Genomic DNA, 25,177 nt, shown 5'->3' on the forward strand with positions numbered 1-25,177 from the left:
GTAGATTGTTTGGCTTTAAGTCTTCTGTCCAGTTCATCCCAAACCAGCTCAATGGGGTTTAAGTCTGGAGACTGTGCTGGCCACTCCATTTTTTTTTCAAGTTTACCATCTTGTTATTGTTTCTTGAGGTAGTTTTGGCATAGCTTGTGTTTTGGGTCAATATCTTGTTGTAGGTTTGTGGATTCCGGTAGTTGCTGGCGTTTTTAGGGACCGTAACCACCGCGATAAACGAGGGAACGCTGTCTACCTTTGAAGGATTTCTCTCTGCATGCATTACCCCATCAAACCACAGGAGAGCGCTGCCGACCTAAAAATGACTGCAAGTGATATTTTTGCCACTTCGGCTTGCGCACAAGTGCCAAATTTTGTGTTTGTTTCCACGCGCCGCTCCATTCTGCTTCTCTTGCACTCCACGAAGGAGACGATTTGACAAAACGGAGCTTGTGAAACGTCCCCGGCAGCTGACGTTCCCCTCACTCCTCGCGAATCACGCCGCTTAAGACAACAACCTCGAAAGCGCAAAACGACTTTGAGTTTTGTGCAGATTTTCACGGCTGTGTATGCGCCACTGCAGGTTAGCGAGATGTTCTGTGCTGCGGGGCTGACTTGCCTGCTGTTATTTCCAGCTCCAGAAGTGATCAAAGAGCATTTTTCATCCACGGCTGCAGCTTGACTTTCCGTCTGCGGGCAGGCTATCTCCCACCGTGCGCGCCTTTGATAGATTTAAATTCCGCTCATGGGTTGCAACCCGATCAAAATGCAGACTTTCATTCCTTATTTAGATCCAGATGAGAATATGTCCCATTTGTACATTTTTTTTTCCGACAGCGGGCGGCTGCAGTGTACTGTATGTGTGGCGTCTTTGTACGTGAATTAAAAAGAACAGCAGTCTTTATGAAGCACGAATATATATATATATATATATATATATATATATATATATATATATATATATATATATATATATATATATATATATATATATATAAATTATTTGTGTCTGTCCTGCTATTTATTTGCTATTTAATGCTGGCTGGATATAAAATACAGTATACCCTCGCTATAGTGCTATTCACTTTTTGTGGTCTCACTGTTTGTTTGTTGTTTTTTTTTTTTTGGATCGAGGTTTGAATTTTGTGAGTGTATGTAAACAAAAGAAATCCGAGGACATGTTAATGCACGTCTGAGAAAATTATAAACTGGGTGGCGAGGGGTTATACTGCTTTGGAATGTAGGAACTGAAAAAAAAATAGGGAAATTTTAAAATGAGTGAAAAATACTGTAAATGGAAAAAAATTACAGTAGAATGGGGGGAAAACACATAGGAGAAAATAAATCATGATTATAAACAAAAGCGTATTTAAAATACTTTAAAATTGTATTTTGGATGAAAATAATATACACTGTAAAATAATGAAACAAAAACCACAAAGAAAAAACCTTATGATTATTGAAGAAGCATTTTAAACCATACTGTACATTAAATAACTTTATATAATGAACATGTTTGAACAAAATCAAGCTCTACTTTACGGATTTCACCCGTTGCGGGTAATTTTTTTTTAATATGACCCCAGCAATAAGCAAGGCAACACTGTAATAAAATATATAAAAATGCAATAAAATATGGATGAATACAATAATTTTTAGTTGCATTCTGTGAACTACTGGAAACTTTTGATGACCCTCAAAATTCAAATAAAGATCTTGCATTGCACAGCCTTTATTTTGAAAAAGTGAAAAAATATGATTTTTTTGTAATCAAGACAAGAAAAAATTGCAATCCCAGCTGTAGGGTTTTCTGCCAAATGGCCACCAGGTGGCAGTGACATCCCAAGATGCTTTGAAAAAAAATCCCGTTTGTTTTACCTTCATTAGCTCAAGTAAACAACTTGTGTTTATACATTTTATTATGCCGTGCTCATTTTTTTTTATATCTCATTATTATTGGAACCATACCCATTGTTTCTTAAGTAACATTTTACTTGGAGCCTGATTTATCATTATTTAACAAAAAATATGATTAATATGTATACAAACGGGCAGTCATTATTTTTATAGTTCAACGGTGTTTTTGCGATTTGGAGGCAAAAATAGCCTCGCCTTGTTTAGCACGCAACCTTTTTTCAATGATGTAGCACCTGTGCAATATTTTTCCTCGCCATGTACACCCTAACGAGCTCAAAAGCATTTTTGGCTGAGGAAAAAAATTGAACTCCAGCGCCGTGCCATCCGCGTCGATCAATATTACTCCTGGCTTTTCTGCTGGAAAAATTGCATCACCAATGGCGGCGTATAAAAGCTAACAAAATAAAGGCATGGCAATATTTTACAAACATAATTTGTCGCTTGGTGTTCCAGTCAATTTGCTGTTAATTTGAAAGTAAATGTACTGTCACAGCAATATAAAACAACGAAATTAGACTTGAAATCTGAATTTACATCAAATCTCACTTACCACCTGATGTGCCTTCTCGTTGCTCTTTGTAGAGGATAAAGAATACCCGCCAAGTACCACATATGTACTAAACAGTTTTTCATACATTTTGGAGCTATATGTTGAGTGGTATTTCTTGCTATATTTTATTCAGACGCTGCAGAAGAAAGATTGGGTTCTATTTCTGTTCTATTTCTGGCTTGTCTGTTGTAAAATTTCCTCACTAATGACGATGCCCATTCGTATGAAACTTTTGCAACGGAGTTACAATAACGCAATGTCATGTTACAGTTAATTTGCTCATTATTTGAAAAGAACTGTGTATTGTTGCTGTTATGCAACTCATAAGCATTAAAATAGATTTGAAGTCTGAAATTGGATTCTGTACTTGCAGAAACCTCATTAAAAGCCCACGGGACTTTTGAAGGGCCTTCATGTACCCCAGGGGTACACATAGTATGACTGTATTTGTTCTATTTACATCATGCATTCTCAGTCTTTTTTTTTTTGGTGATTTAAACCCTTTTTTCTTTTTTCAGCCGGTGTACAATAATCTTTTGAAGACATTTTTGGATTTTGATTGGAAAAAAAAAATAATGACAAAGCAGAGTGCTGTGCCATCCTTGTCTGATTGATTAAACTACATTTTTTGTGGTGCCTGTTAACATGTTTTTTTTTTTAATTAATATTCATCAACTCCAGAAGAGAGACTGTATGATATCATCAGCTTTATTTCTGGCTCGTCTCTCATGAAAACTGTGTCAATAATGAAAGTGCACATCCATGTTGGACCTCACAAAATAAAGGCATACAACAATTTGCATAAGAGCCACAGTAATACAATTCAGCTGAAATTTGCAGCATGTTCCAATCAATTTGCTCTTAATTTGAAAAGAAAAACGCATCACTCTTGTCATAACATGAAAACGTATTATTATTTTACATAAATCTAATGTGTATTTTTTTTCTAGTAAACGTGGTTTACAGTGCTCTCTAAATTCACAATCATAATAAACGTTAATTAAATCGAATGTACCTGTTGCGATCAAAGTTTCTCATTTTGAAGGTCGGCCAATTAAGTCATGTGTAAGTCGTGTGATGAATTACTTATAAGATTAAAATGTAAATGTCATGTTGTTGTGTCTCCCGCAGGATGTTGCGCTACGTCGCCGCGCAGGGCGGCCTCAGCCTGCTCGCCGTCAGGAGGGCGTGTCACCTGTACCGCTTTGCCCACTCCGCCCCGCAGAACCAATATCGGCCAATCAACAAAGTGATGGTGGCTAATAGAGGTAAGCGTGAAAAAGGGTTTGATTTCTGAGGCCACCTTCTTGCTTTGCTCATCAAGCGCTCGTCAATGTGGACGGTTGCATGCGATGCTGAGGAATGTATGGACACAAATACTTATATTTTGACACACAAGCTTTTATTTTGAAATTATTTCTCGAAAGCGTGCTGTGACGCCGTCGCAACCTGTTACTGCAGGAGATTTACGAGGAGCGACGCTATACAAACAACACAACCTTGTCCTGAAGGAGACACACAGGAAATCTCCAATTCATGGAGTTAATTACAACATACCGTAATTCCCCAAATATAGGACGCACTTGTGAACGGGACGCACTCTTAATTTTAGGGTCAAATTCGTCATATAGGATGCACCAACAGTTTGGAGACAATCTAAAAATCATAGCAAAACAGACATTTTAGTTTTAGTAATATTTTTGTGTGAACAAGGACAGGCTCGGATGTTGGTTCAGTTTTCTCGCTTCTTGTCTTGAAAAGAAAGCTATCATAAGTTCAGCTAACACGTGCTGCTGTTAGCTGCAACAGGCAATGGTTGCTGATAGCCAAATGACGTAAATGTTTTAAATAAGAAATATAAAATGCACATCTGTGCGTCAAAACTCGCCTTATGTGGCTGAAATATCAATCTTCCTCGAATAGTGTAGAATTAAATAAAAAAATCTCATTTTTCATTTTCATTTTTTGAAAAAAAAAAACGGTCTTATCTGTAGATAATTACGGTAATTACGCTTGCACTTTTGTGAACAATGCTGGTTGCTAGCTTTTAGCGCAGCCTCTCGCTTAAATTAGCTTCTAGTTAGCGGCGCTTGAGTGCGCTGGAATAACTGGCGAGAGTTTTCAGATTACCTTTCAAATGCAATTTAGGTGGAAGCCAGACATTCCCGTTCCTACTGATCACATTTGAACAAACCAGGCTGACTAAAATGTGTGTTCTTTGGTTCTGACATCACGACGATCAAGATTCGAATGCCAGTTTCTTGTACCTGCGGAGCGCGACAGGAAAACTCAGCCAATTGTGGTGCGCCTTAAAAATAAATCTTACCAATCCGAATAGCGTATGGACACAAATGCTTGTATTTTGACACAAGGGCTTTTATTTTGAAGTTGATCCCGTCAAGCATGTCACGACAATTGCTAACTTCATACATCACTTGTTGCGGGAGAGTTCCGAGTCGCGATTGGATACCAACAACACAACCTTGCCTTGAAATCACATTCAGTCGTTAAATACGATTAAATTACACCGGCAATTTTGTACCATGCCCCTTGCTAGTGTTTAGCGCAGCCTTTAGCCTAAATTAGCCGCTAGCTAGCACCGCTCGAGTGCTCCGTATCGCCTAGCAAAAGCAGTCGGCTTACTTTTCGAATGCAGTTTAAAAGACAAAAAACATTCTTGCAATTTTTTTCTTCTTCTTCCTGGTCTCGATATCTGCAACCCTGCAGGAGAAATACAGGATGCTATGATTACTTTCAACTCGCCTGTGGCAATATTTTGCTTTTCCAGTTGAAGATAAGGCTGGTGAAATATTGGCAGATAAGACAAAGACGCTTTGTGGGGGAAAAAATGTGCCATAGCAGCTGGATGAAATTTTGTTCAATTAGTTAGCTGGACCTTAAGAATGAGCCTGGCCCGCCTTTAAAATTGACTTTTGCGCACAAGTTCCATCGTTTTGTTGTATTTTGCGCAGTAAAAAGGAAACATTGACCATTATTACGGAAAGTCGTGTTACATTGAACCCATATTAGCGTTTTTCACTTGAAAAAAATGTCCTAAAAGAGATATGCATATTACTGGCAGTCAATTATGCTATTAGCGTGGAGCTCTTTGCCGTTTCATTCTTGGGTTGAAATATATGATACATAAAACCCATGACAAATTAGCCAATTAGGACCGGCGCCATTTGCCGAAGATCTTTACTTTTTTTTTTTTTTTTTTTACTGACTTGATCCGGCAATAGCACGTACGGACACGCCCTCCAGACGAAAGATTCATGTCAGCCTTCCGCACGTCAAAGCTCTATTAAACTGCTTTAATCCATCATTGTGATTCAGATGGCTTTTGCTGGGTGATACACACACACGCGCAAACACACACTGTGGGGCTTTCCGTCAGTGTCTGTCCTTCACTTTGGCGTGACACCGTATCTACACCACATTAGATCACATTCATCACACTGCAGTGCTCCACACTCAGCTCGGATGCTCTCAGTCTGTGTGTGTGTGTGTGTGTGTGTGTGTGTGTGTGTGTGCGTGAGAGAGAGACAAGTTTTCTCAAGGTCTTTTTTTTTTCTTTTTGATTTGGTTGCGAGCCAATGATTTTGTTTTTGATATGTAATACCGTTTTGTTTAGTCATTCACAACCCTGAAGAAAGTCATATAAAGAAAAAGGACAATTATCTTCATCACCTTTTGTTTTAAACATTAAAAGCCTTAAAGAAAATCATTATGAGATAGTTTCTGATCACATGATAGAAATGGGGAAAAAAAAATAGAAAATTGCCATTAATTTAATAAAATTAAAATAAAATGCTACATCAAAAGTAATCGCAAAGTTTCTTTTTGTTTTTTTTAATTTTTTTTATTTTTTTAAATATTTTTTTAAATATTTTGACAGCATTAATTAATGGCGTGTTCCAAGACCAAGTATCGGGAGTATCAGCACTCCCGATCGAAGTTGATATTAGTATTGGATGAATGAATGAATGAAAAAATGAATACAATGAAACGTAATATCAACACAAATATCCCGCGGAAGGAAATTAACCCATTGAACATATGTTGATGTACAACTTATTTTCAAGAAGAACAGTGAAGTGCAAAGAGCAAAAAAGCACTGAACGCACTGCAGGCTAACTACTGAGCTATAAATGAAGTCAATTTGAAAAAAAAAAACACAACTGATTGTTTATAACACAACACAAAGAAATATCTGGTGATGAATGGATATATATATATATATATATATATATATATATATATATATATATATATATAGTGTGTGTGTGTGTATTGATTGCTGGTTTGGTCTGTAACCTTCAGTGTATCTGTAAACTAAAAAAGGCCCAATGGCGTTTTCCCTTCTGACGTGTGCGCTTTGGGCCTCCAGGCGAGATCGCCATCCGCGTGTTCAGAGCCTGCACTGAGCTCGGGATTCGAACGGTGGCCGTCTACTCTGAGCAGGATACCGGGCAGATGCACAGGTATGCTCTCCGGCGCCGTAAAGTCCAATTACCCGGCCGGCAAAATGGCAGAAATAACGAGTTGCCAGCCAGCAGCTCAGCTGCCACCGCACGTTATTGATCACGACACACAATTAGAGGAAGCCTTCCAGTGCGTCTCGGCGATGCCACGTCGGTGGAATGATATCGACATAACAAACCTTCAAGCTAGCATGTTTGCCCAAACAACCTAATCTTGCTAAAACAAATGTTTTTTAGTCACGGCATCTCTGTAAATGTCACATGGTGCCTTATTGTCTTCCTTTAATTTGAGCCACTTTTGCTGAGTGCACATAAAAGCATGCAATACCGTGGCTTTTTTTTCTTTGTCCTTGCAGGCAAAAAGCAGACGAGGCCTACCTAATTGGGAAAGGTTTGCCACCTGTGGCCGCCTACTTGCACATCCCCGACATCATCCAAGTAGCTAAGGTGGAGTGTCAATACGTTACTCATCTTTATTGATAGCTCACTTAAAAAAAAAACTAGCTTAAAGTGAACTCGAGTGCTCCCTCTTACATGTTCCAGTTAGTGTGTGCAATAGAATTTTGCGGTAGAAAACGGACCAGAGATTACCCGACTTGGTCGACTTTTTCCTAGCCCTATTTATAAAAACAAGGCGGGCCAATACCGAGTTTCGGTATCAGGCCGATACATGACTTCATTTCAAAGTATCAGTACTATCGATGAAAGATGATACTAGTAAAACCCGCCATCTTGGAGCAGTTTTACGATCGCTAGCTAAAAAAATAGAAAAGAGAAAATTGTCAGAATTTTTACGGCTCAGTCACAGGCTTATTTATTGCTTGTTTGTTAAAAAAACTGAGAAAATAATGTTGAATCTCAAAAAAAAAAAAAATGCAGTGAGATTTATTTTGTAAAATTTGTTCAGTTGGAATCACAGGTTTGTATATCTTCTTGCACGTTATGTATTTCTCCTATCAGGCGCCGAATCTGCGGCTGAGTTTATGTCGGTTGTCTTTCAATCCGGCATTTTCTCCCCAACCTCTCATTGTCGTCACGATATAAAAACGTCTGGAAAAAAAAGCCTCTTTTATGAGCGTTTCCATAAGCTTGACATTTAATATGTGTGAGTACATGTCAAATAGCAGCCATTTTCCCCCCCCCGTCATCAGATGCAATCGACCAATTATCTTGTCACTTTCCTCCTTTTGTCCTTTTCTTGGTTTAATACGCTCTTTAGCACTTTGGCAGAAAAGCCCATAAAAAGTGAAAAGAAACGCTCGCCTTCTCGGAGCTTATTTGCCGCTCGCACATGTTAGCGTACGGCTCCCTTGCGGGACGTTATGGTTGTCGACTGTGCGGAGCGGTGCGTCTTTTACCTGCCCGTGCGTCTCCATACTTCCCTTAACAACAGAATGCTCGGTGATTCTAGTCAGCCTTGCCTCCAGGAGCAGATGGTACACACTTGCGCGTGTGCCTGACCTTGTCATTATACGAGCCTGCTCGCAAACTTTGCCGGCAAGAGAATGAAAGCGTCTGCAGCTGCAAATAGTTTCCTTTTGCGTCATGTGACATGTGAATCGCGTGAACCGGCCGGCCCGCGGACGTTGACGCACGACGCTTCCCGATTTTCAATTCAACACGGTCACATTCGTCAAACTCAAGGCTCAATTTTCAGGGACTATCACCATCAACGATGGGATCGTATTATGGCGCCGCCATATGGACAAAAGCGGTACTGTTTTGAGTTACGCAAGACTACCGTTTTTTCCGCACTGTAAGGCGTACCTAAAAGCCTATTTTTTTTTGCAAAAGCTGATGGTGCGCCTTATAATCAGTTGTGCCATATATGGATCGATATCAATATTGAGATTTTGGATTCGTAGAGGGGAATGAAGTGATAAAGCTTGACCTGTTTCTTTTGTGTGTTTACAGTTGAACAAGGTTGCTCATATTGACATGGAGTTATTATGCTATTGAGAGTTTAGAGTTATTATTTGACTTATTATTATTACTTTGAGTATTACTATATTGTGATTGAAAAAGTTTGAAAATATGTCATTAATTGAGGGTGCGCCTTATATATGGAAAAAAGTTTGAAAATGTCATTAATTGAGGGTGCGCCTTATAATCCGGCGCGCCTTATATATGGAAAAGGTTTTAAAATAAGTCATTAATTGAGGGCGCGCCTTATAATCTGGTGCGCCTTATAGCGGAAAATACGGTACATTTCCGAGATCGTGAAAGCCTTCTCTCGTCGTGGATTACGTTCTGTTTTCTCTGTGACAATTATAAAAATTCTGATAACAGATTGATCGTTTTGAGACCTAAAATAGTCCAAATGCTCAAAATTTCAGATTGTTGACAAGAAATTAGCATTGTTTTGAATCAGAATAAGATGCATGTGTAAATATCTACTATAACTTTGGAAAAAAAAAGAATCAGCATTAAAAAATATATAAATATTTTATCAATAACTGAATAATTAGTAAATATTAACATTAATATAAAACCTTGTCCATCACAGACGCTCTCAAATGCGGGGTGTTCTCAAGTTAATTTGGCAAAGAGCTTTGCTTGCTACATTAGCGTACATTTAGCTATCGTTAGCTGTGGCTGCCTTTTCAGTTTATTGCTTTGCATTGATGTACTAGGCTAAACTTGAGCTGCTTGTTCCAATTTTTTGTCATTTTTGTAAGTTCCTTGGTGCTGTAGCGAAGGTTCACAGAACCGACAGTCCGACAACCAATAAAATTGTGGAAATAAAGAGAAGTGTTAGCCTAACGGTGGTTAGCATTAGCGCTACTTGGCTATTGCAATTTCTAGTGTGCTACGTCTCACAGAACGAAAAAAGATATTGCACATGCCTATGAAGGGCCGACATGCAAAATGAATTTTTCCAAAGCCATTCCACTCGGGTGTGCTCTCGCGAGAGCCAACTCGGCGAACAAATTGACAGACGGAGACGAAGAAGGAGCGCGTAGGAATGTTGATGACATACGTCGACAAACGCGCATGCAAATGACCATTTCTCGAACTGCGAGTTGATGTTGTAATTATCATCGCAGGCCGACTTGCAACGGGAGCAATTTACAGACGAGCGCAAAAGCAAAAGCAAGAAAGAAACAACACATTAGCCAAAACAATTACAATCATTTAAAACAATAATAATCAGTTTATAACGGTTATCGGGGAGAGAGATCTTTGCTCGGAATTCCCGGACGTCGTGGGCCGTTTCCATAGAGGCAATAGCTTTCAAAATAAATAATAGCCTGCGTGTGTGTCAAATGAAAAAGGGGGGCCAAGCCAGCAACTGATAGCGAGAGCAACGACGAGCAGTTTAGCTAGCGCCGGAGATGAACCCCAGTGCGGCTCGGTAAACAGTCGAAAGATCTAACAGCGATTTCGCCGGAGTCCAGAAAAAGATCAAAACACGGCTTCAATCATCCTCCGCTTACAACGCGTGACAAAATATTTGTGTCGGTTTGGTGACAAGGTATCGAAAAGTACATTTATCATCAAGCCGCACGCCAAGCACGCTTTATGATGGAACCATTTGAGGCAGGAATAAAAATAGTATTATTGTTAACGGTAGGTGCTTTAGCCTTGGAAAGTAATGTCTTTTCATAATAAAAGAAGATGGAAACTAGAGCTTCTTAAAAATGAATAGAAGAAAGTTGCATGTTTTCTGCCGCCTGGGGAAAAGTGTCAGCTGTACAATTATGAAATTGCGCCATTAGCAAGATAATAAAGACTGTTTTCTATGGTGTAATAGGGGATGAAAAGTATGTTTATTTATTTATGTTTTTGTCATTTTATACTAATGTACATGTTCTTTGTTCAGTAAAATGGAGAGTGAATGTCTATATTTTTCTTATATTTTTGCTCAAGGCTTACAGTAATTGCTTCAAACAGAGACTGAAAGATTTTCTTTTTTAGTCGTAGCAGTAATAATGACTTTTATTTTTGGGTTATTTAAAAGTAGGGCTAGAAGATACGGAAGATAGGTAAAAATAGGTCTTTGGGATTTAATGAGTTAATTGGTACATTTTAGCAAGTTATGAGCAAGCTATAAATGTTAAGTTTAAGTGAAAACTGATTTACGTTCAGGATACATTATCACTATGAAAATATTTTCAACAAGATTTATTAATATGTATATTTTATATTCTTATATGTATATTACTGTATATTAGCGTTATGGCACTTTTACAAAGCCTGAAAACCGCAGATTTCAAAATGGTCTTTTCTGTGATTTTGGTCACATAAAGATAAATTGCCTATTGTTAATAGCTAGCCCTGAAAAACAGCACAGAACCCAGAATTGACCCCTGAGGAACGCCTTCGATATCAGGTAAAAAGTTCGACTGGACGCCCCTTTGTCAACAAGGTGTCTTTCTTCCCATAGGACAACAACGTGGACGCCATCCACCCCGGCTACGGTTTCTTGTCGGAGCGCTCGGACTTCGCTCAAGCCTGCGCGGATGCGGATGTGATGTTCGTCGGCCCGACTCCGGAAACGGTGCGCAAGATGGGAGACAAAGTGGAGGCCCGCGCCCTCGCCATCAGTGCCGGTACGGTAACAACGGGGGTGCGATCAAGGGAATGAAGCCCTTCTTATTTTGATGTTGGTTCCTTGTGCTGCTTGAAGGGGTGCCCGTGGTCCCGGGAACAGACTCGCCCATCAGCAGCCTGCAAGAGGCCCACGCCTTCGCCCAGACCTACGGCTTCCCCATCATCTTCAAAGCGGCCTACGGGGGCGGCGGCCGAGGCATGAGGGTGGTCCGGGAGTACGAGGTGAGTTCCTCCCCATCGGGATGACCCCATCACATTATTTTGCACCGAAGTCCGAGTCACGGGATTTTTCAGGATCTGCTGATATCAAATCCTGATTCGATACCCTAAGGACTGAAAAACAAATATCTAAATGATCTCTTAAAAAAATGTATGATTATTATTAATATTACTATTAATATATTTTAATATTATTATTACATTACAAATATGTGTGAATGTGTCTATATATATCAATCTCTCTCTCTCTCTCTCTCTCTCTCTACATATATATATATATATATATATATATATATATATATATATATATATATATATATGTATATATATGTATATATATGTATATATATGTATATATATGTATGTATATATATATGTATATATATGTATATATATGTATGTATATATATATGTATATATATGTATATATATGTATGTATATATATGTATATATATATGTATATATATATATATATGTATATATATGTATATATATGTATATATATGTATATATATGTATATATATATATATATATATATATATATGTATATATATATATGTGTATATATATATATATATATATATATATATATATGTATATATATATATATATATATATATATATATATATATATATATACACACAGCATATGTTTATATACAGTCCTCTACAACAAAATCCGCATTTGTGAAAAAAAAAATCCCACATTGTGACAAAAAAAAGCACCAGACAAACAAAAAACATCAATTTAAACAAAATACACCCATAAAAATTCATCAAAAGAAATGAATAAAATAAAAAGTTCACTTTAAACGAACTTTAAACGTCATGGCAACACCGAATTTGCTCCGATTATTCAAATAATTTCTGGAATAATTGGTTCTAAAAATATTTGCTGGTGACAGCCCTACTTGATATTCATGGCATTCCAGTTTTACCCTGGATATTGTGACCTGGTCATTTCTCGCCGGGCTGCCACTCACCTTGTGTCATCATGAAAATTGCCTCTGGAGCTTCCTCAAGCGTGCCAGGTCGCTAAAACATGGACATCAATTTCCTGCGAGCCTGGCGTCCAATTACCGGAATGTAACATGAGACGTTTCGCATGTGTGAAAGTTATGCCTTCATATTTTCCAAATAAGTGATGTTTACATCAAAACAAGCGCGGCAATATCTAAATGTAAATCATCTCCGTAGATGCATGCTGCAATGATTGACGCATCGCCTTCCATCAACTTATGCCGCTTTCCTTTTTTTTTTTCTCTCCCCAAGTCCCGATCATTTGTTTTTTGCATCTTATGAAAACTAATTGGGTTTTTTTTCCCTTTTGTTGATGGTGCAAGGCCTATTTTGGCATAACAAAGTCAATGCAGAGTGACGCGATGTTTTCCCCTTCGGTGCAGGTGCCACTGATGTGGCTTCTTTCCTCATCTGAGCGCCGCTTTAATGTCCTTCTGGCGCCTGGCTGGATGGCAAATGTGCAACTCAAATGTTCAAATGACCTCCCGCAGGCGCTTCCGTGCCCTCGTGCTGTCGCGCCGCACTAATTCACTGACGGCCTGCCTGCCACCATCTACTTTTTATATATATATATATATATATATATATATATATATATATATATATATATATATATATATATATATATATATATATATATACACACATATACATATATATATATATATATATATATATATATATATATACACACATATACATACATATATATATATATATATATATATATATATATACACACATATACATACATATATATATATATATATATATATATATACACACATATACATACATATATATATATATATATATATATATATATACACACACATATATATATATATATATATATATATATATATATATATATATATATATATGTAATCAAATTCAAAATATTTTTTTAAATGAAAATAATGAATTTCATTCAATTAAAAATCATTTTCACTTCAATTTATAAACATGCAAAAAATCATCATGCCTCTTCTGTCTGCTTATCAAGACAAGGACACGGTGTTATTATTATTGTTTTTTTTTAACATTTGTTAAGTTTTGTGCTGTAAAGGATGGTGCTTTTTTTCCATAACAATATTTGGACTGCAATAAATAAATAACAATAAATTTCATTGCCTTCAACCTATAAAATGAAATGAAATTATTTGATTTAAAAAAAAAAAATCCTGATTTGGGGACATTTTAACGCAATTCTGAATCCTGATAAATGAGATTCCTGATTCTTGTTTTTATATATATATATATATATATATATATATATATATATATATATATATATATATACAGAATGAGTTAACATGTCATCTATTTAGCTAATTTTCAAATCCTCGATTTTCAAAATGAAGAATTCATTGAATACGTTCGATTTCTCGCCGAGCTTTACACATTTTTATAATGCAACTGCAACCAGTTCTTGATGCACGTTGCGTTCCCCAAACATAACGCTTCTCAATTGTGTTGCTATTGTAGAAAAAGGACAGTAGTCTCCACTTTTGGTTTTTTATTTGAGGTGTTCTAACCTTTTCCGAGCTCCGCAAATGAGTCATTGACATTTGTGGCTGTTGAGTCTCCGGAGCTCAAGTTGTGGAGGCTTCTTGAGATCTTGTGATGACTGCACTTTTTCAAAAGCACATTTTTGACTATTTGACAACACAGCATTGGGCGACTTAAGATGCATTCGAGTGCTGCCTGGGGAAAGGAAAAAAAGGCTCCATGCCCTCAGTATCAGTCACTCGAGCGCTTTTTTTTGTATCCTGTGTGCGTTTTATTCCACTCTCAACATCTAGTCCATTTGCAATAATGCTATAGGTTGGTGACATTATTATGCTAATTAGCATGCTAATTAGCATTTTTGTAAAATTACCTCATCAACAATTTTCATGATGTATATTTAAGGGTATAAGCTTATGGTATAGATTTATGTGTAATAAATAATGACACCGGTGTTACTTCTATGCATCTGATGAAAATTTCTAGACCAAGGGTTCTCAAACTTTTTTGGGCCAGGGACCCCTTTTAGAAAGTAAATTTTCAAACATTGCAAATGTTGCAGAAAATAAAACCCACTTAAGCCTAACTTAAGTGGCCATATGGCTATAATGAAGTTTACAAAATAAAAATAGGGAATTGCATGCCTCCTCATAACAATTATAATCAGAAAATATCTGCCATTTTGCTTATTATTTTTAGCTGGTGTTTGAAAGTAGGGCTGTCACTATCAAATATTTTGTTCATTGTTACATTTGATTTTTCATATAATTTTCTCGGGTTCAACCTGAGTTGAAGTGGATGTAAATGCGCCTCGTTTATCTTCTATGAAATATTACACAGCGAAAAAATATGCCGATGCTGAACGATTAGCAACCGCCAGTAGCATTAGCGCGCTAGCTATTACCATTTCAGCAGTTGGCCGATTAATGGGTCGGGCCCTTATTTCATTTTGGACGGTTGCGATCCAATCCAAAATGCTTTCAGATTTATCTTGTTTGTCTTTCAGATTTTGTTTATTATTTTTAGCTGGTGTTTGAAAGGCTTAATGACACAAGTAGGGCTGTCACTATCAAATATTTTGTTCAATGTTACATTTGATTTTTCATATAATTTTCTCGGGTTCAACCTGAGTTGAAGTGGATGTAAATGCGCCTCGTTTATCTTATATGAAATATTACACAGCGAAAAAATATGCCGATGCTGAACGATTAGCAACCGCCAGTAGCATTAGCGCGCTAGCTATTACCATTGCAGCAGTTGGCCGATTAATGGGTCGGGCCCTTATTTCATTTTGGACGGTTGCGATCCAATCCGAAATGCTTTCAGAATTATTTTTGGAATCGCGGTCCCAAGAAGTTTCCTTGTTTATTGGAGAAAAGTTCGAGCTGGAACTGCTGACTTATGCTTTGAGACGCCAGCCTTTGGTTGATCTCCAGTATCTTCCCTTGAGGCGTGAGGCCATGTTAACTCACCTCCTCCCCCATCCCAAAGTAGGGGGCAAACGGAAGATGCGGCAGAGCGACCACACAGACTGAGTCATGCCCTTGACTTACCCTGCCGCCTTTTTTTTGTTTTTTTTTGTCTTCCCGCGGCTTGTTTGCAACAAACTCTGCGCCCAAGGAAGAAAAGACAAAAAGGGAAGTGACAAACTGCACATTGGGGAACGACAAGTTGAGGAAGATATCAGTGAGGGCTTTCAACTAAAAAATGTAACGACCAGCTGCCGAGGTGCACAAGTTGAAGTTTTCCTTGTTTATTGCGAAGAAGCCGCAATAAAAATTATGCGACTGTTTTTTTTTTTTTGCCTCCTGACTGATGCTTATGGATTTTCTCACTGTGTTTTGTCAGGAACTTGAAGAGAATTATCAGCGGGCCTACTCGGAGGCGCTTACGGCGTTCGGCAACGGCGCTCTTTTTGTCGAGAAGTTTATTGAAAAACCAAGACATATCGAAGTGCAGATTCTGGGTAAGTACGCTCGGCGCCACGCGTCCATTCGGGAGTGGATCTAGATCAGTTGGTCGTTTCTGTTGGATTGAGATTTTTCAAAGGCCCTCTTGCCAGATTCGGATTTCTTTGCCAAAGCCGAGCATTTTCAAAATCTGAATCGCATTGATCTTTATTGGTCAAGTATGGAGAAACCAGAAGTGTGCATTTTCCAAAATTTTGCTGGTCCGCCATTATTCATTCCTCTGCACCCTGGGCCTCCTTCCATTATTGTCTGCCCGACATTTTTTTTAAACGAACCGAATGGCTGGTCCGTCTTTCATTTTGGGCCCCCTGCCAAACCCAACTTTGTCGATCCGTATTTTTTTCTTAGGCAAATTTTACAAATTTTCACTAGTCCGTCTGTTATCATTAGTCTGTTCCCTGACCCCCTGTTGTCATCGTCAGTCTGCCATTTTTTTTTCAAGCTGAAGCAAAATGTAATCATCAGTTTCTCGGCCTATTGGTCTGTGTTATCGTTGTTTTGTTTTATCAACGCAAATGCTCCCTTTATGTACAAAAATGGTAAAAATGCGATAGCAAAAGTAACTACGCTGTATATTTTTCTATTTATGGAATTGAAATAGGAATATTTGTTATGTCATAATTAGAGTATTATGACTTTTTGAAGACTTTTTCATTGTGGGAGTCCAGGCTAAGCCAATCATCAAAGTCATTGAAAGCTTGCAAATGTCATAAGTTGGCCGCTAGTGCCACTCGGTGGTTTTGGGCTGTCAAAACAAAAAAAATTCTATTTCGCCCTGTTCGCCAGCTGCCGTTTAAAGAATTGATGCAAAAATCGGGGTAAATTCATGATAAAACATGGGGTTTTCAATATGTCCAAAATTGACAATATTTCCAATTTTGAATGGCAGTAAAAGAGCCTGACATGGGCTAAATTTGACACTCATAGGATGTACCTCTTCACCTCCTATTTCAAAGTCACGGCAGCGGGGCATATTGAAAGCCGTCATGTTTTGACAATCATGCAAGATATTCGCCTCCTAGCTTTTTTTTTTTTTTTTTGAATGCTTTCGCTTTGAGATTACAAATCAAAAACATCAAAAAGCCCGATTTGGGTCAAAATTTTCACCAGAGGTTAAATGTGGCAAAAGGCCAAAAGGGTGATGGCAATAGTCTGCATATTGACGAACATTGCCCTTTTTAACGATAATCGGCCCGGCCAATAATCGGTTTGTCCCCAGACAATAATTCTACATGGTTGCTAAAGAGTGAGGAAAAAGACTCAGTGTTACAACAGTTATAGATTTTTTTTTCTCAAGCTATTTTCAACACCATGAATTGTTTAATAATGCGTAAAGATAACAGACGACCACGGCGCAGACCAATTTTATCGATTTATGGAAAGAGTGAAATTTACCTCTGGGCTTTTTCTGGAAATGACCTAATACTAAAATCACTCATAGCGCCACCTGTTTATAATTTTTTTTTGTAACTTTAAAGTGGAATGAAGTGTTTTTCTCTCGTCACGCTCTTGATTTTGCGTGTCGGCAGGAGATAAATACGGCAACGTCATCCACCTCTACGAGAGAGACTGCTCCATCCAGCGACGCCATCAAAAGGTGACTCGCTCACACGGAAAGAAATCACCGTGGAGCGCGGCCATTACGATGAAACGCAGCGTCCATCTCATCGGGCGACTTTTTACGATCATGAAGATTACAGTGTCGTAGGTGTCGAGAGGATGCGACGGCAATGAAAATGTCTTAATATTATTTTCTGTGCCTGTGACGCTTAACTCATTCGATCCCAAAGCCATATTTTCACGTTTTTTTTTTAAGACATGTAATCCAAGTACTTTTATACTTTTTTTTTCAGGCGTCTGGTTAAAAGAGGTGTCTAAATACTGCATGAAATATCACTCAAGTAATCAATTACTTTAGTACTTTCCTAAAGTAATTGATTACTTTGTGGTACTTAATTGCTCAAGTAATCAACTACTTTAGGTATTCAAGGACTTAACTTACTAAATATTTTGCTTACTTGAGTACTGAAATACTTCAGTAATCTAATAGTTTAATACTTAAGTAAGTAATTAGTAATAAATTTAGTACTTTAGTACACAAACAAATCAATTACTTTTGCACTTAAGTACCTTAAGTAATCAATTTCTTTGGCACATCATTATAATTGAAAAACGATTTGGTATTAAGTAGTAAAGCGATCATTTAAGTAATCAATTACTTCAAGACTCATTTATCGAAAGCAATTGATTACTTGAGTACACTATTACCCAAGGTAATTGATTACTTGTGTACCAATTACTTTAAGTAATTGATTACATGTGTATTCAATTATTTAAAGTAATTGATTATTTGACTTACAACAGCAATTGTTTACTTAGGTACTAAATTACCTGAAGTAATCAATTACTTTAGTGGTTAAGTACCTAAAGTAATGCATTTCTCAGGTACTTAGTATCTGAGGCAGTGCTTCTCAAAAATTATATTTTGCAAACTGACTGACTATAAACAAAATTATCTATAAAAAAAGTTATTCCTAAATCTGTATTCTTTTTAATATATTGAGAAAAAAAGCATTATAAATTATGTCAACTACTTTTACAGGTTGATTACTTTTTCATCAATTTAGTGCCAACCTTTTTTAGACACCTCCTTTAACCAGACATTTGAGAGAGGAAAAAAAAAGGAAAATGTAAAAAAAAAAAAAAAAAAAATACTTCAGATTAAATGTCTGGAGTCTTCAAAAAAAACATAAAAATCCATCTTTGGTTTTGAATGAGCGCAGGGACCCTCGGCCAAAATCAACCGCTCTCGGGATCGAATCTCAGCTCTTTGATTGGCTCCCAACTAATTATCCGTTTTAGCGTCACTTTATGAAATGAGCAAAGGTCTGACTCAGCACAAATTGTCACGTCTGCATCACGCTCTCACATCGAATTAAGCCGGCGCCGATCATGTTCATGCGCCCTCTTGATTAAGAACTCCGACCGCTGCTCTTGGAGTTGACGTGACTTGATCTGCATTTGCCCTAAATCTAAGATCTTTTTCCTCTCTCTTCCCTCCCTCGCTCGCTCGCTCGCACGAAGAGTCGCCTGTTGGAATAGATTTGCAATGCTGGAGTACTGATGGGATATTTTTAGCCGTCCTGTCTTAGAAGTGAAATTCATACTTGTTGGGGAGGGAGGAGGAGGAGGAGGAGGAAAAGACCAGATAAGAAGGCTAATTGACTTCCTACTGTGTTTTATTTTAGGGTTTTTTTTTATTATTTTTTTTTTTTACAACTTTGAATTTCCTTGGCTCAATTTGCTTGGCTCACACCCTCAGGGACAATTGTTGCATTTGCATAAATACTTGTAGGCTCGCTTTTTCAACCTCCTGCTCATAACTCAACCTATGATTGGTATTTTCAGGTTATTATATATCTATCTATATATATATATATATATATATATATATATATATATATATATATATATATATATATATATATATATATATATATATATATATATATATATATATATATATATATATATATATATATATATATATATATATATATATATATATATATATATATATATATATATATATATATATATATATATATATATATATATATATATAGAGAGAGAGAGAGAGAGAGAGAGGGGGGGGGGCTGTCCAGGGCACCCAAGAGGAGGTCTCCGAGGATACATCAAGATGATGGCCCCCACGGACAAACTGCTCAGTGAACGCCTCAGGCAACAAAAGCCTAGTAAGGAGAAGGAGCCAGATGGACTGTCATGAAAGGACAAACCCCTTCATGGCTTGTACCGCCGTCAATTTGAGGAAGTGGCTGACATTGAGAAAACTTACCACTGGCTGGAATAGGTTGGCTTGAAAGACAGCACGGAGGGCGCTAATCATGGTAGCACGAGAACAGGCTCTAAACACAGGATCAATAGAAGCTGGGATCTACCACATCAGAGAGGATCCCAGGTGTAAGCTGTGCAAAGACGCCCCAGAGAAGGTACAGCACATCACAGCAGGGCGGAAGATGCTGGTGGGCAAGAGGGACATGGAGCAGCATAATCGAGTAGCAGGAATAGCGTAGCGGAACATCTGCGCTAAATATAGATTGGAGGTCCCAGAATTAAGAAATGTGGTGGAGAACAACCAGGCCAAGATCCTGTGGGACTTCCAGATCCAGAAAGACAAACTGCTGATAGCCAACCAGCCTCATATAGCAGTGGTGGAGGAACATCAGAAGACAGAAATTGTGATAGATGTAGCAATCCCCGAGCGATAGTAATATCTGGTTATTTGGTTGGAAACAAAACATACCGGCGTCATTATTTTTTTTACACATAAATCCATAGCATAACCGCTCCCCATATTAACAAGTGATCAAATTTGTTACAAATAGTTTCTGATGAGAATTCATAGCTTTGCCACGCTAGCTGCTGGCTAACAGTGCGTTTCTGTTACAGGTGGTAGAGATCGCACCAGGATTCCAACTGGACCCTCAGCTGAGAAACCGCCTCCATTCGGATGCTGTCAACCTCGCCAAATTGGTAAGCGCTAGCCCATTGAGCCGCACTTTATAAAAAGATTAAAAAAAAAAAAAGAAATGAGCCATTTCTGCACCAATAATCTGAAGTATTTTGAGATGGTGACCAAAAATGAAGTTCATGAAGTGAATAGGAGCGTCACCAAAAAATAAATAAATAAATGGTGGAGGGATGTGCTTATATAGTACAAAAACAGGACGACGATTCAAGGATTGATCCGTTAATATGTAATTTTGCTGCCTTTAACGTTTTTTTGCTGAAGTCCCACCACTATTAACCACTGTGACAAAGCTGTGTATGTGTCAGCGGACTTCAAATATGTGGAAATAAAAATGGTTTCCTGCATTTAGAATGAACTCTCAATAAGATCAGGGCTGCCTGACTTTGGCCCAAAGTAGCTTTGACAGCTTCATGTGAAGGGGGCGGGGGGGGGGGGGGGGGGGGGGGGTCTTAGAGATTTCATGCAGATCGAGGATGAAGACAAGGGCAAGGGATTTGACAAAGAAATAACAGTGTGATACCGAGGGGAGAATTTCTTAGCGAAGACGGGGGCTGAATATAAACTGGCGAGACTGGCCAAAGATTGTGTAGTTGCGCTAGACCGGGGGGGGTGTCAAACTCATTTTCGCTAACGGGCCACATGGAGGAAAATCTGTCCTCCAGCGGACCAGACATGTAAAATCATACTATGTATCTTAAAAACCGTTACTGTCAATAATAAGTACCGTATTTTCCGCACTATAAGGCGCACCGGAATATAAGGCGCACCTGATTATAAGGCGCACCTGATTATAAGGCGCACCATCAATTCATGACTATTATTAAAACCATGTACAATAATAAGACTAATAATAGAAATAGATCATACGTTATATTATTGTACTGTGGTAAACCTGCAAAAAAAGATTGCTCCTGAAAATGATAAAATTGCTCCTCGAATTAAGTCAACGAGTCCCAAAACTGCTACTCAAAAAAATATGTATTTTGAGCCTTGCATTACATATTTTTAAAATTGCTTAATGTTGCGTCTGAAAGTGGCCCCGCGCTTCAGCACCGACTCTCTCGGAAGGTATGGAGAGCTACTTCCTAGCAAGGCTCAATTTTGATTGTCTGGTGCCGAACGCTTTTAAGCAGAAAATTGTGCTCGAGCATCTTCTTACAAAGCCTCTCAGTGGATAAATTGCTTACATATGTGCACGCAATTGTAGCCTTTTCATGCTAATCAGTGTCTCATTGGCAAGTAAATGACACGCTCTCGTGGATATCAACCTGCTATTGAGCTGGATTTGCCTCCGTTTTAATTTGCGTTGCTGACCGTAGTCGGATATTCTGCCAGAATTTCAACAGAACTCTTCGGGGGGCTGCCCATTTTTGCTCAACACCAAAACAGCTACTCTTATGTGTCTGTGATTGGTGGATTTTCCTCAGGCGCGGTGGTTTCTTCAAAGCAATTTTAGATTGACAGTTTTTGCAAATATAGTAAATTTTCGGGGGAGGGTGAATCACACTCTTTAATTTTTCTTGTATTTTTCGGTATTACTAGATTCAACGAATAATCGACAATTGATCGCTAATCAGTAATTGATAACTTTGATAACCGATTAATCGTTAATTGAACCTGCCCAAAGGCTCAGAATTTCAGGCTCTCAACATGAAATATTCTCAGATTTCTTCAGTACTCAAAGAAAGATTATTATTGTTTTACTTTGGAAAGCAACAATTGATGTTTTAGACTATTTTGTGAAGCTTTTGCAACCATAGTAAACAAATCATGATGTACTCATCATATTTCTTTTTATGCACTGTCAATTAAAAAAAAATTCCTGAAGCATATTTAAGAAAAACTCTGATGTTGATCAAGATTATGGATGTTCATATATTTTTTCAGACTCAGCACTATTACAAGTTCTCAACCCTTGAGTAGTCATTGATTTTCAAGTACAGATACAAGTGTTTTTGATACACAAAATTTCCCCAATTAAAGACAATCCTTTTAGATTCTTTATATAATATTGCATTTTCCCGAAAAGCTAGCTAATGTAAGCTAATTTAGCATTTTTTGCTTTATCATTTCAAGGCATTAGCAAAGATTTGAGAATTTGGTTGTTACATTGTGTCATGGTGAAGAGGATTGTGGAAGGTATAAATCTTTCATATAAAGATGACAGAAACTTAACAAAATCGAAGGCTGCTTAAAAAGTAACAAATAAAAAAACTAAATAATCAACAGTACCAAAAGACTATACTCTATACACACCGAGAAGAACGGAAAGGAAACAGGAAACTAAATACACTCAAAACAGATGAGATAAGGAACACCTGGGCATGACACAATAGGAGCAAAGAGCTGATTGGCGGACACAAAGGAAGAAGGTTAACGAGAACAGTAATGAGACACTGGCAATGGGAACAAAAACATGAACATGAACAAAACCCCACAACTCGATGAGAATTAAAAAAAAACAAAAACAACAAAAGCCCAAAACAGAAAAGAACAGAAAACCCAGAGACCAAACCAACCCAAAAAATTGAGAATTTTTCCACCTAATTTATAGTCCATAAATGCAATAGGAATCAGAAAGTCACGTTTGGACAAGTTCAGGCAAATAGAACATTTTTTGAATTGCAAATCTTTGGGTTGACTTCCTTTTATAAGTACTGTTGTTAAATCATAACTTTTGAGCGAGTGCTTCTCCCGCCCCTGAGCGCGAATTCTTCAGCTGGTTTCTCATTGGCGATCACTTGCACGCTTGCAATTTGTACACGGCGCTCTCTGTTGTCTGCCAGTAAGCCAACGCACCTTTTTGCATGCAAATTCTCCCGCCGAAAGAACAGTGCAAAGTAATTTCATGCCTGCGTAGTTCCCGACGGCGTCGATGGGGCGCTGACAAAAGCATTATTACGCGCAAACGTTTACAGCCAGCCAGCCAGCGTGCGCGCGTCTGGAGATGGCCGAGAAGCCAAGTAGATTTTGTGCTGACTGGCTTTTGACAACTCATTAGTCACTTTTTGCTTCCTGGGTGAAACATTTTGATAATAATCGTCACGGCAGTGTTTGTGGATGGATGTTAGCATAGTTTAAAAAAAAAAAATCAAACGCCTCTTAATCAAATGACTGATCCTTGGTTGATGTATTTATGACTTATTTATGACTTTAACCCTAACCCCTTTATTTATGACTTATAGTGTTATAAGTGTAGAATATGCAAGGGAGCATTGTTGCTTATGTAAACTTGTCTCAATTTGCATACCATACTTTCATATGATGTATACTATCATATTTTCCGCACTATAAGGCGCACCGGATTATAAGGCGCACCCTCAATTAATGGCATAAACTTTTTCAATCGCAATATAGTAATACTCAAAGTAATAACAATAATAACTCAAATAATAACTCTAAACTCTCAATAGCTTAATAACTCAGAAGTAATAAAAAAAAGTATGAGAAATGTCTGAGAATATTGCCCGTCAAGAAACTAGCGTATTTTCCGCACTATAATTTTTTCAAAAGCTGATGGTGCGCCTTATAATCAGGTGCGCCTTATATATGGATCCATACTGAGATTTGGATTCGTAGATGGGGAATGAACTGATAGTAAGCTTCTTTTGTGTGTTTACAATTGAGCAAGGTTGCTCATATTGACATTGAGTTATTGTGCGACTGAGAGTTTATTGTTATTATTGTTATTACTTTGAGTATTACTATATTGTGATTGAAAACCTTTATGTCATTAATTGAGGGTGCGCCTTATAATCCGGTGCGCCTTATATGTGGAAAAAGTTTTGAAAGATGTCGTTAATTGAGGGTGCGCCTTATAATCCGGTGCGCCTTATACTGCGGAAAATACGATAGTTTACATCATATGAAAGTATGGTCTGCAAATTGAGACAAGTTTACACAAGCAACAATGCTCTCTTGCATATTCGCATTATTCCCAGAGGAAGTGTGCGACCAAATCCTGTGTGGTGCAACCAAACGGTAGCACCAGTGTGCAAATGTTTTCCACAATTATTTATTTAATTAGTTATTACTATATTGCAATTGAAAAAGTTTAAAAATATATCAATAATTGAGGGTGCGCCTTATAATCCAGTGCGCCTTATATATGAAAGCGGTTTTAAAATATGTTATGAATTGAGGGTGCGCCTTATAATCCGGTGCGCCTTATAGTGAGGAAAATACGGTAAATTCCCAGGAGTTTGACAATCTTAGGTCTCTAACTGATCAAAAATTAAAATGAGTTGTTGATTAATTTGGTAGTTGACTTGTTGAAAATACGACTTATGAAACGATAAAAACATAGCATGATTGCCAAGGAAGAAGCGTGTTTCCACAAAGATAGGACTTGACGTACACTTTTGAAGTTTTTATGAAATTTTTGGGTGTTTTCCAGCATGTGTCACAAG

At 37.7% G+C, this 25,177-nt stretch overlaps 1 protein-coding gene across 1 annotated transcript in view; it reads left to right on the top strand.

The window, feature by feature from the left end:
• LOC148428631 (pyruvate carboxylase, mitochondrial-like) overlaps window positions 1-25,177 on the top strand; it is a 210,648-nt gene that overhangs the window by 5,864 nt on the left and 179,607 nt on the right. Inside the window, exons 2-9 of the mRNA XM_088425847.1 lie at window positions 3,590-3,726; window positions 6,849-6,942; window positions 7,299-7,389; window positions 11,330-11,495; window positions 11,573-11,718; window positions 16,095-16,212; window positions 17,746-17,813; window positions 20,687-20,770. Coding sequence (XP_088281973.1) covers window positions 3,590-3,726; window positions 6,849-6,942; window positions 7,299-7,389; window positions 11,330-11,495; window positions 11,573-11,718; window positions 16,095-16,212; window positions 17,746-17,813; window positions 20,687-20,770 — 904 coding nt within the window. The remainder of the gene's footprint in view (window positions 1-3,589; window positions 3,727-6,848; window positions 6,943-7,298; window positions 7,390-11,329; window positions 11,496-11,572; window positions 11,719-16,094; window positions 16,213-17,745; window positions 17,814-20,686; window positions 20,771-25,177) is intronic.

The sequence above is a fragment of the Hippichthys cyanospilos genome, chromosome 1, assembly GCF_059441005.1.
Source record: "Hippichthys cyanospilos isolate Australia breed blue-spotted pipefish chromosome 1, RoL_Hcya_1.0, whole genome shotgun sequence".
In the NCBI taxonomy this organism is placed as follows: domain Eukaryota; kingdom Metazoa; phylum Chordata; class Actinopteri; order Syngnathiformes; family Syngnathidae; genus Hippichthys; species Hippichthys cyanospilos.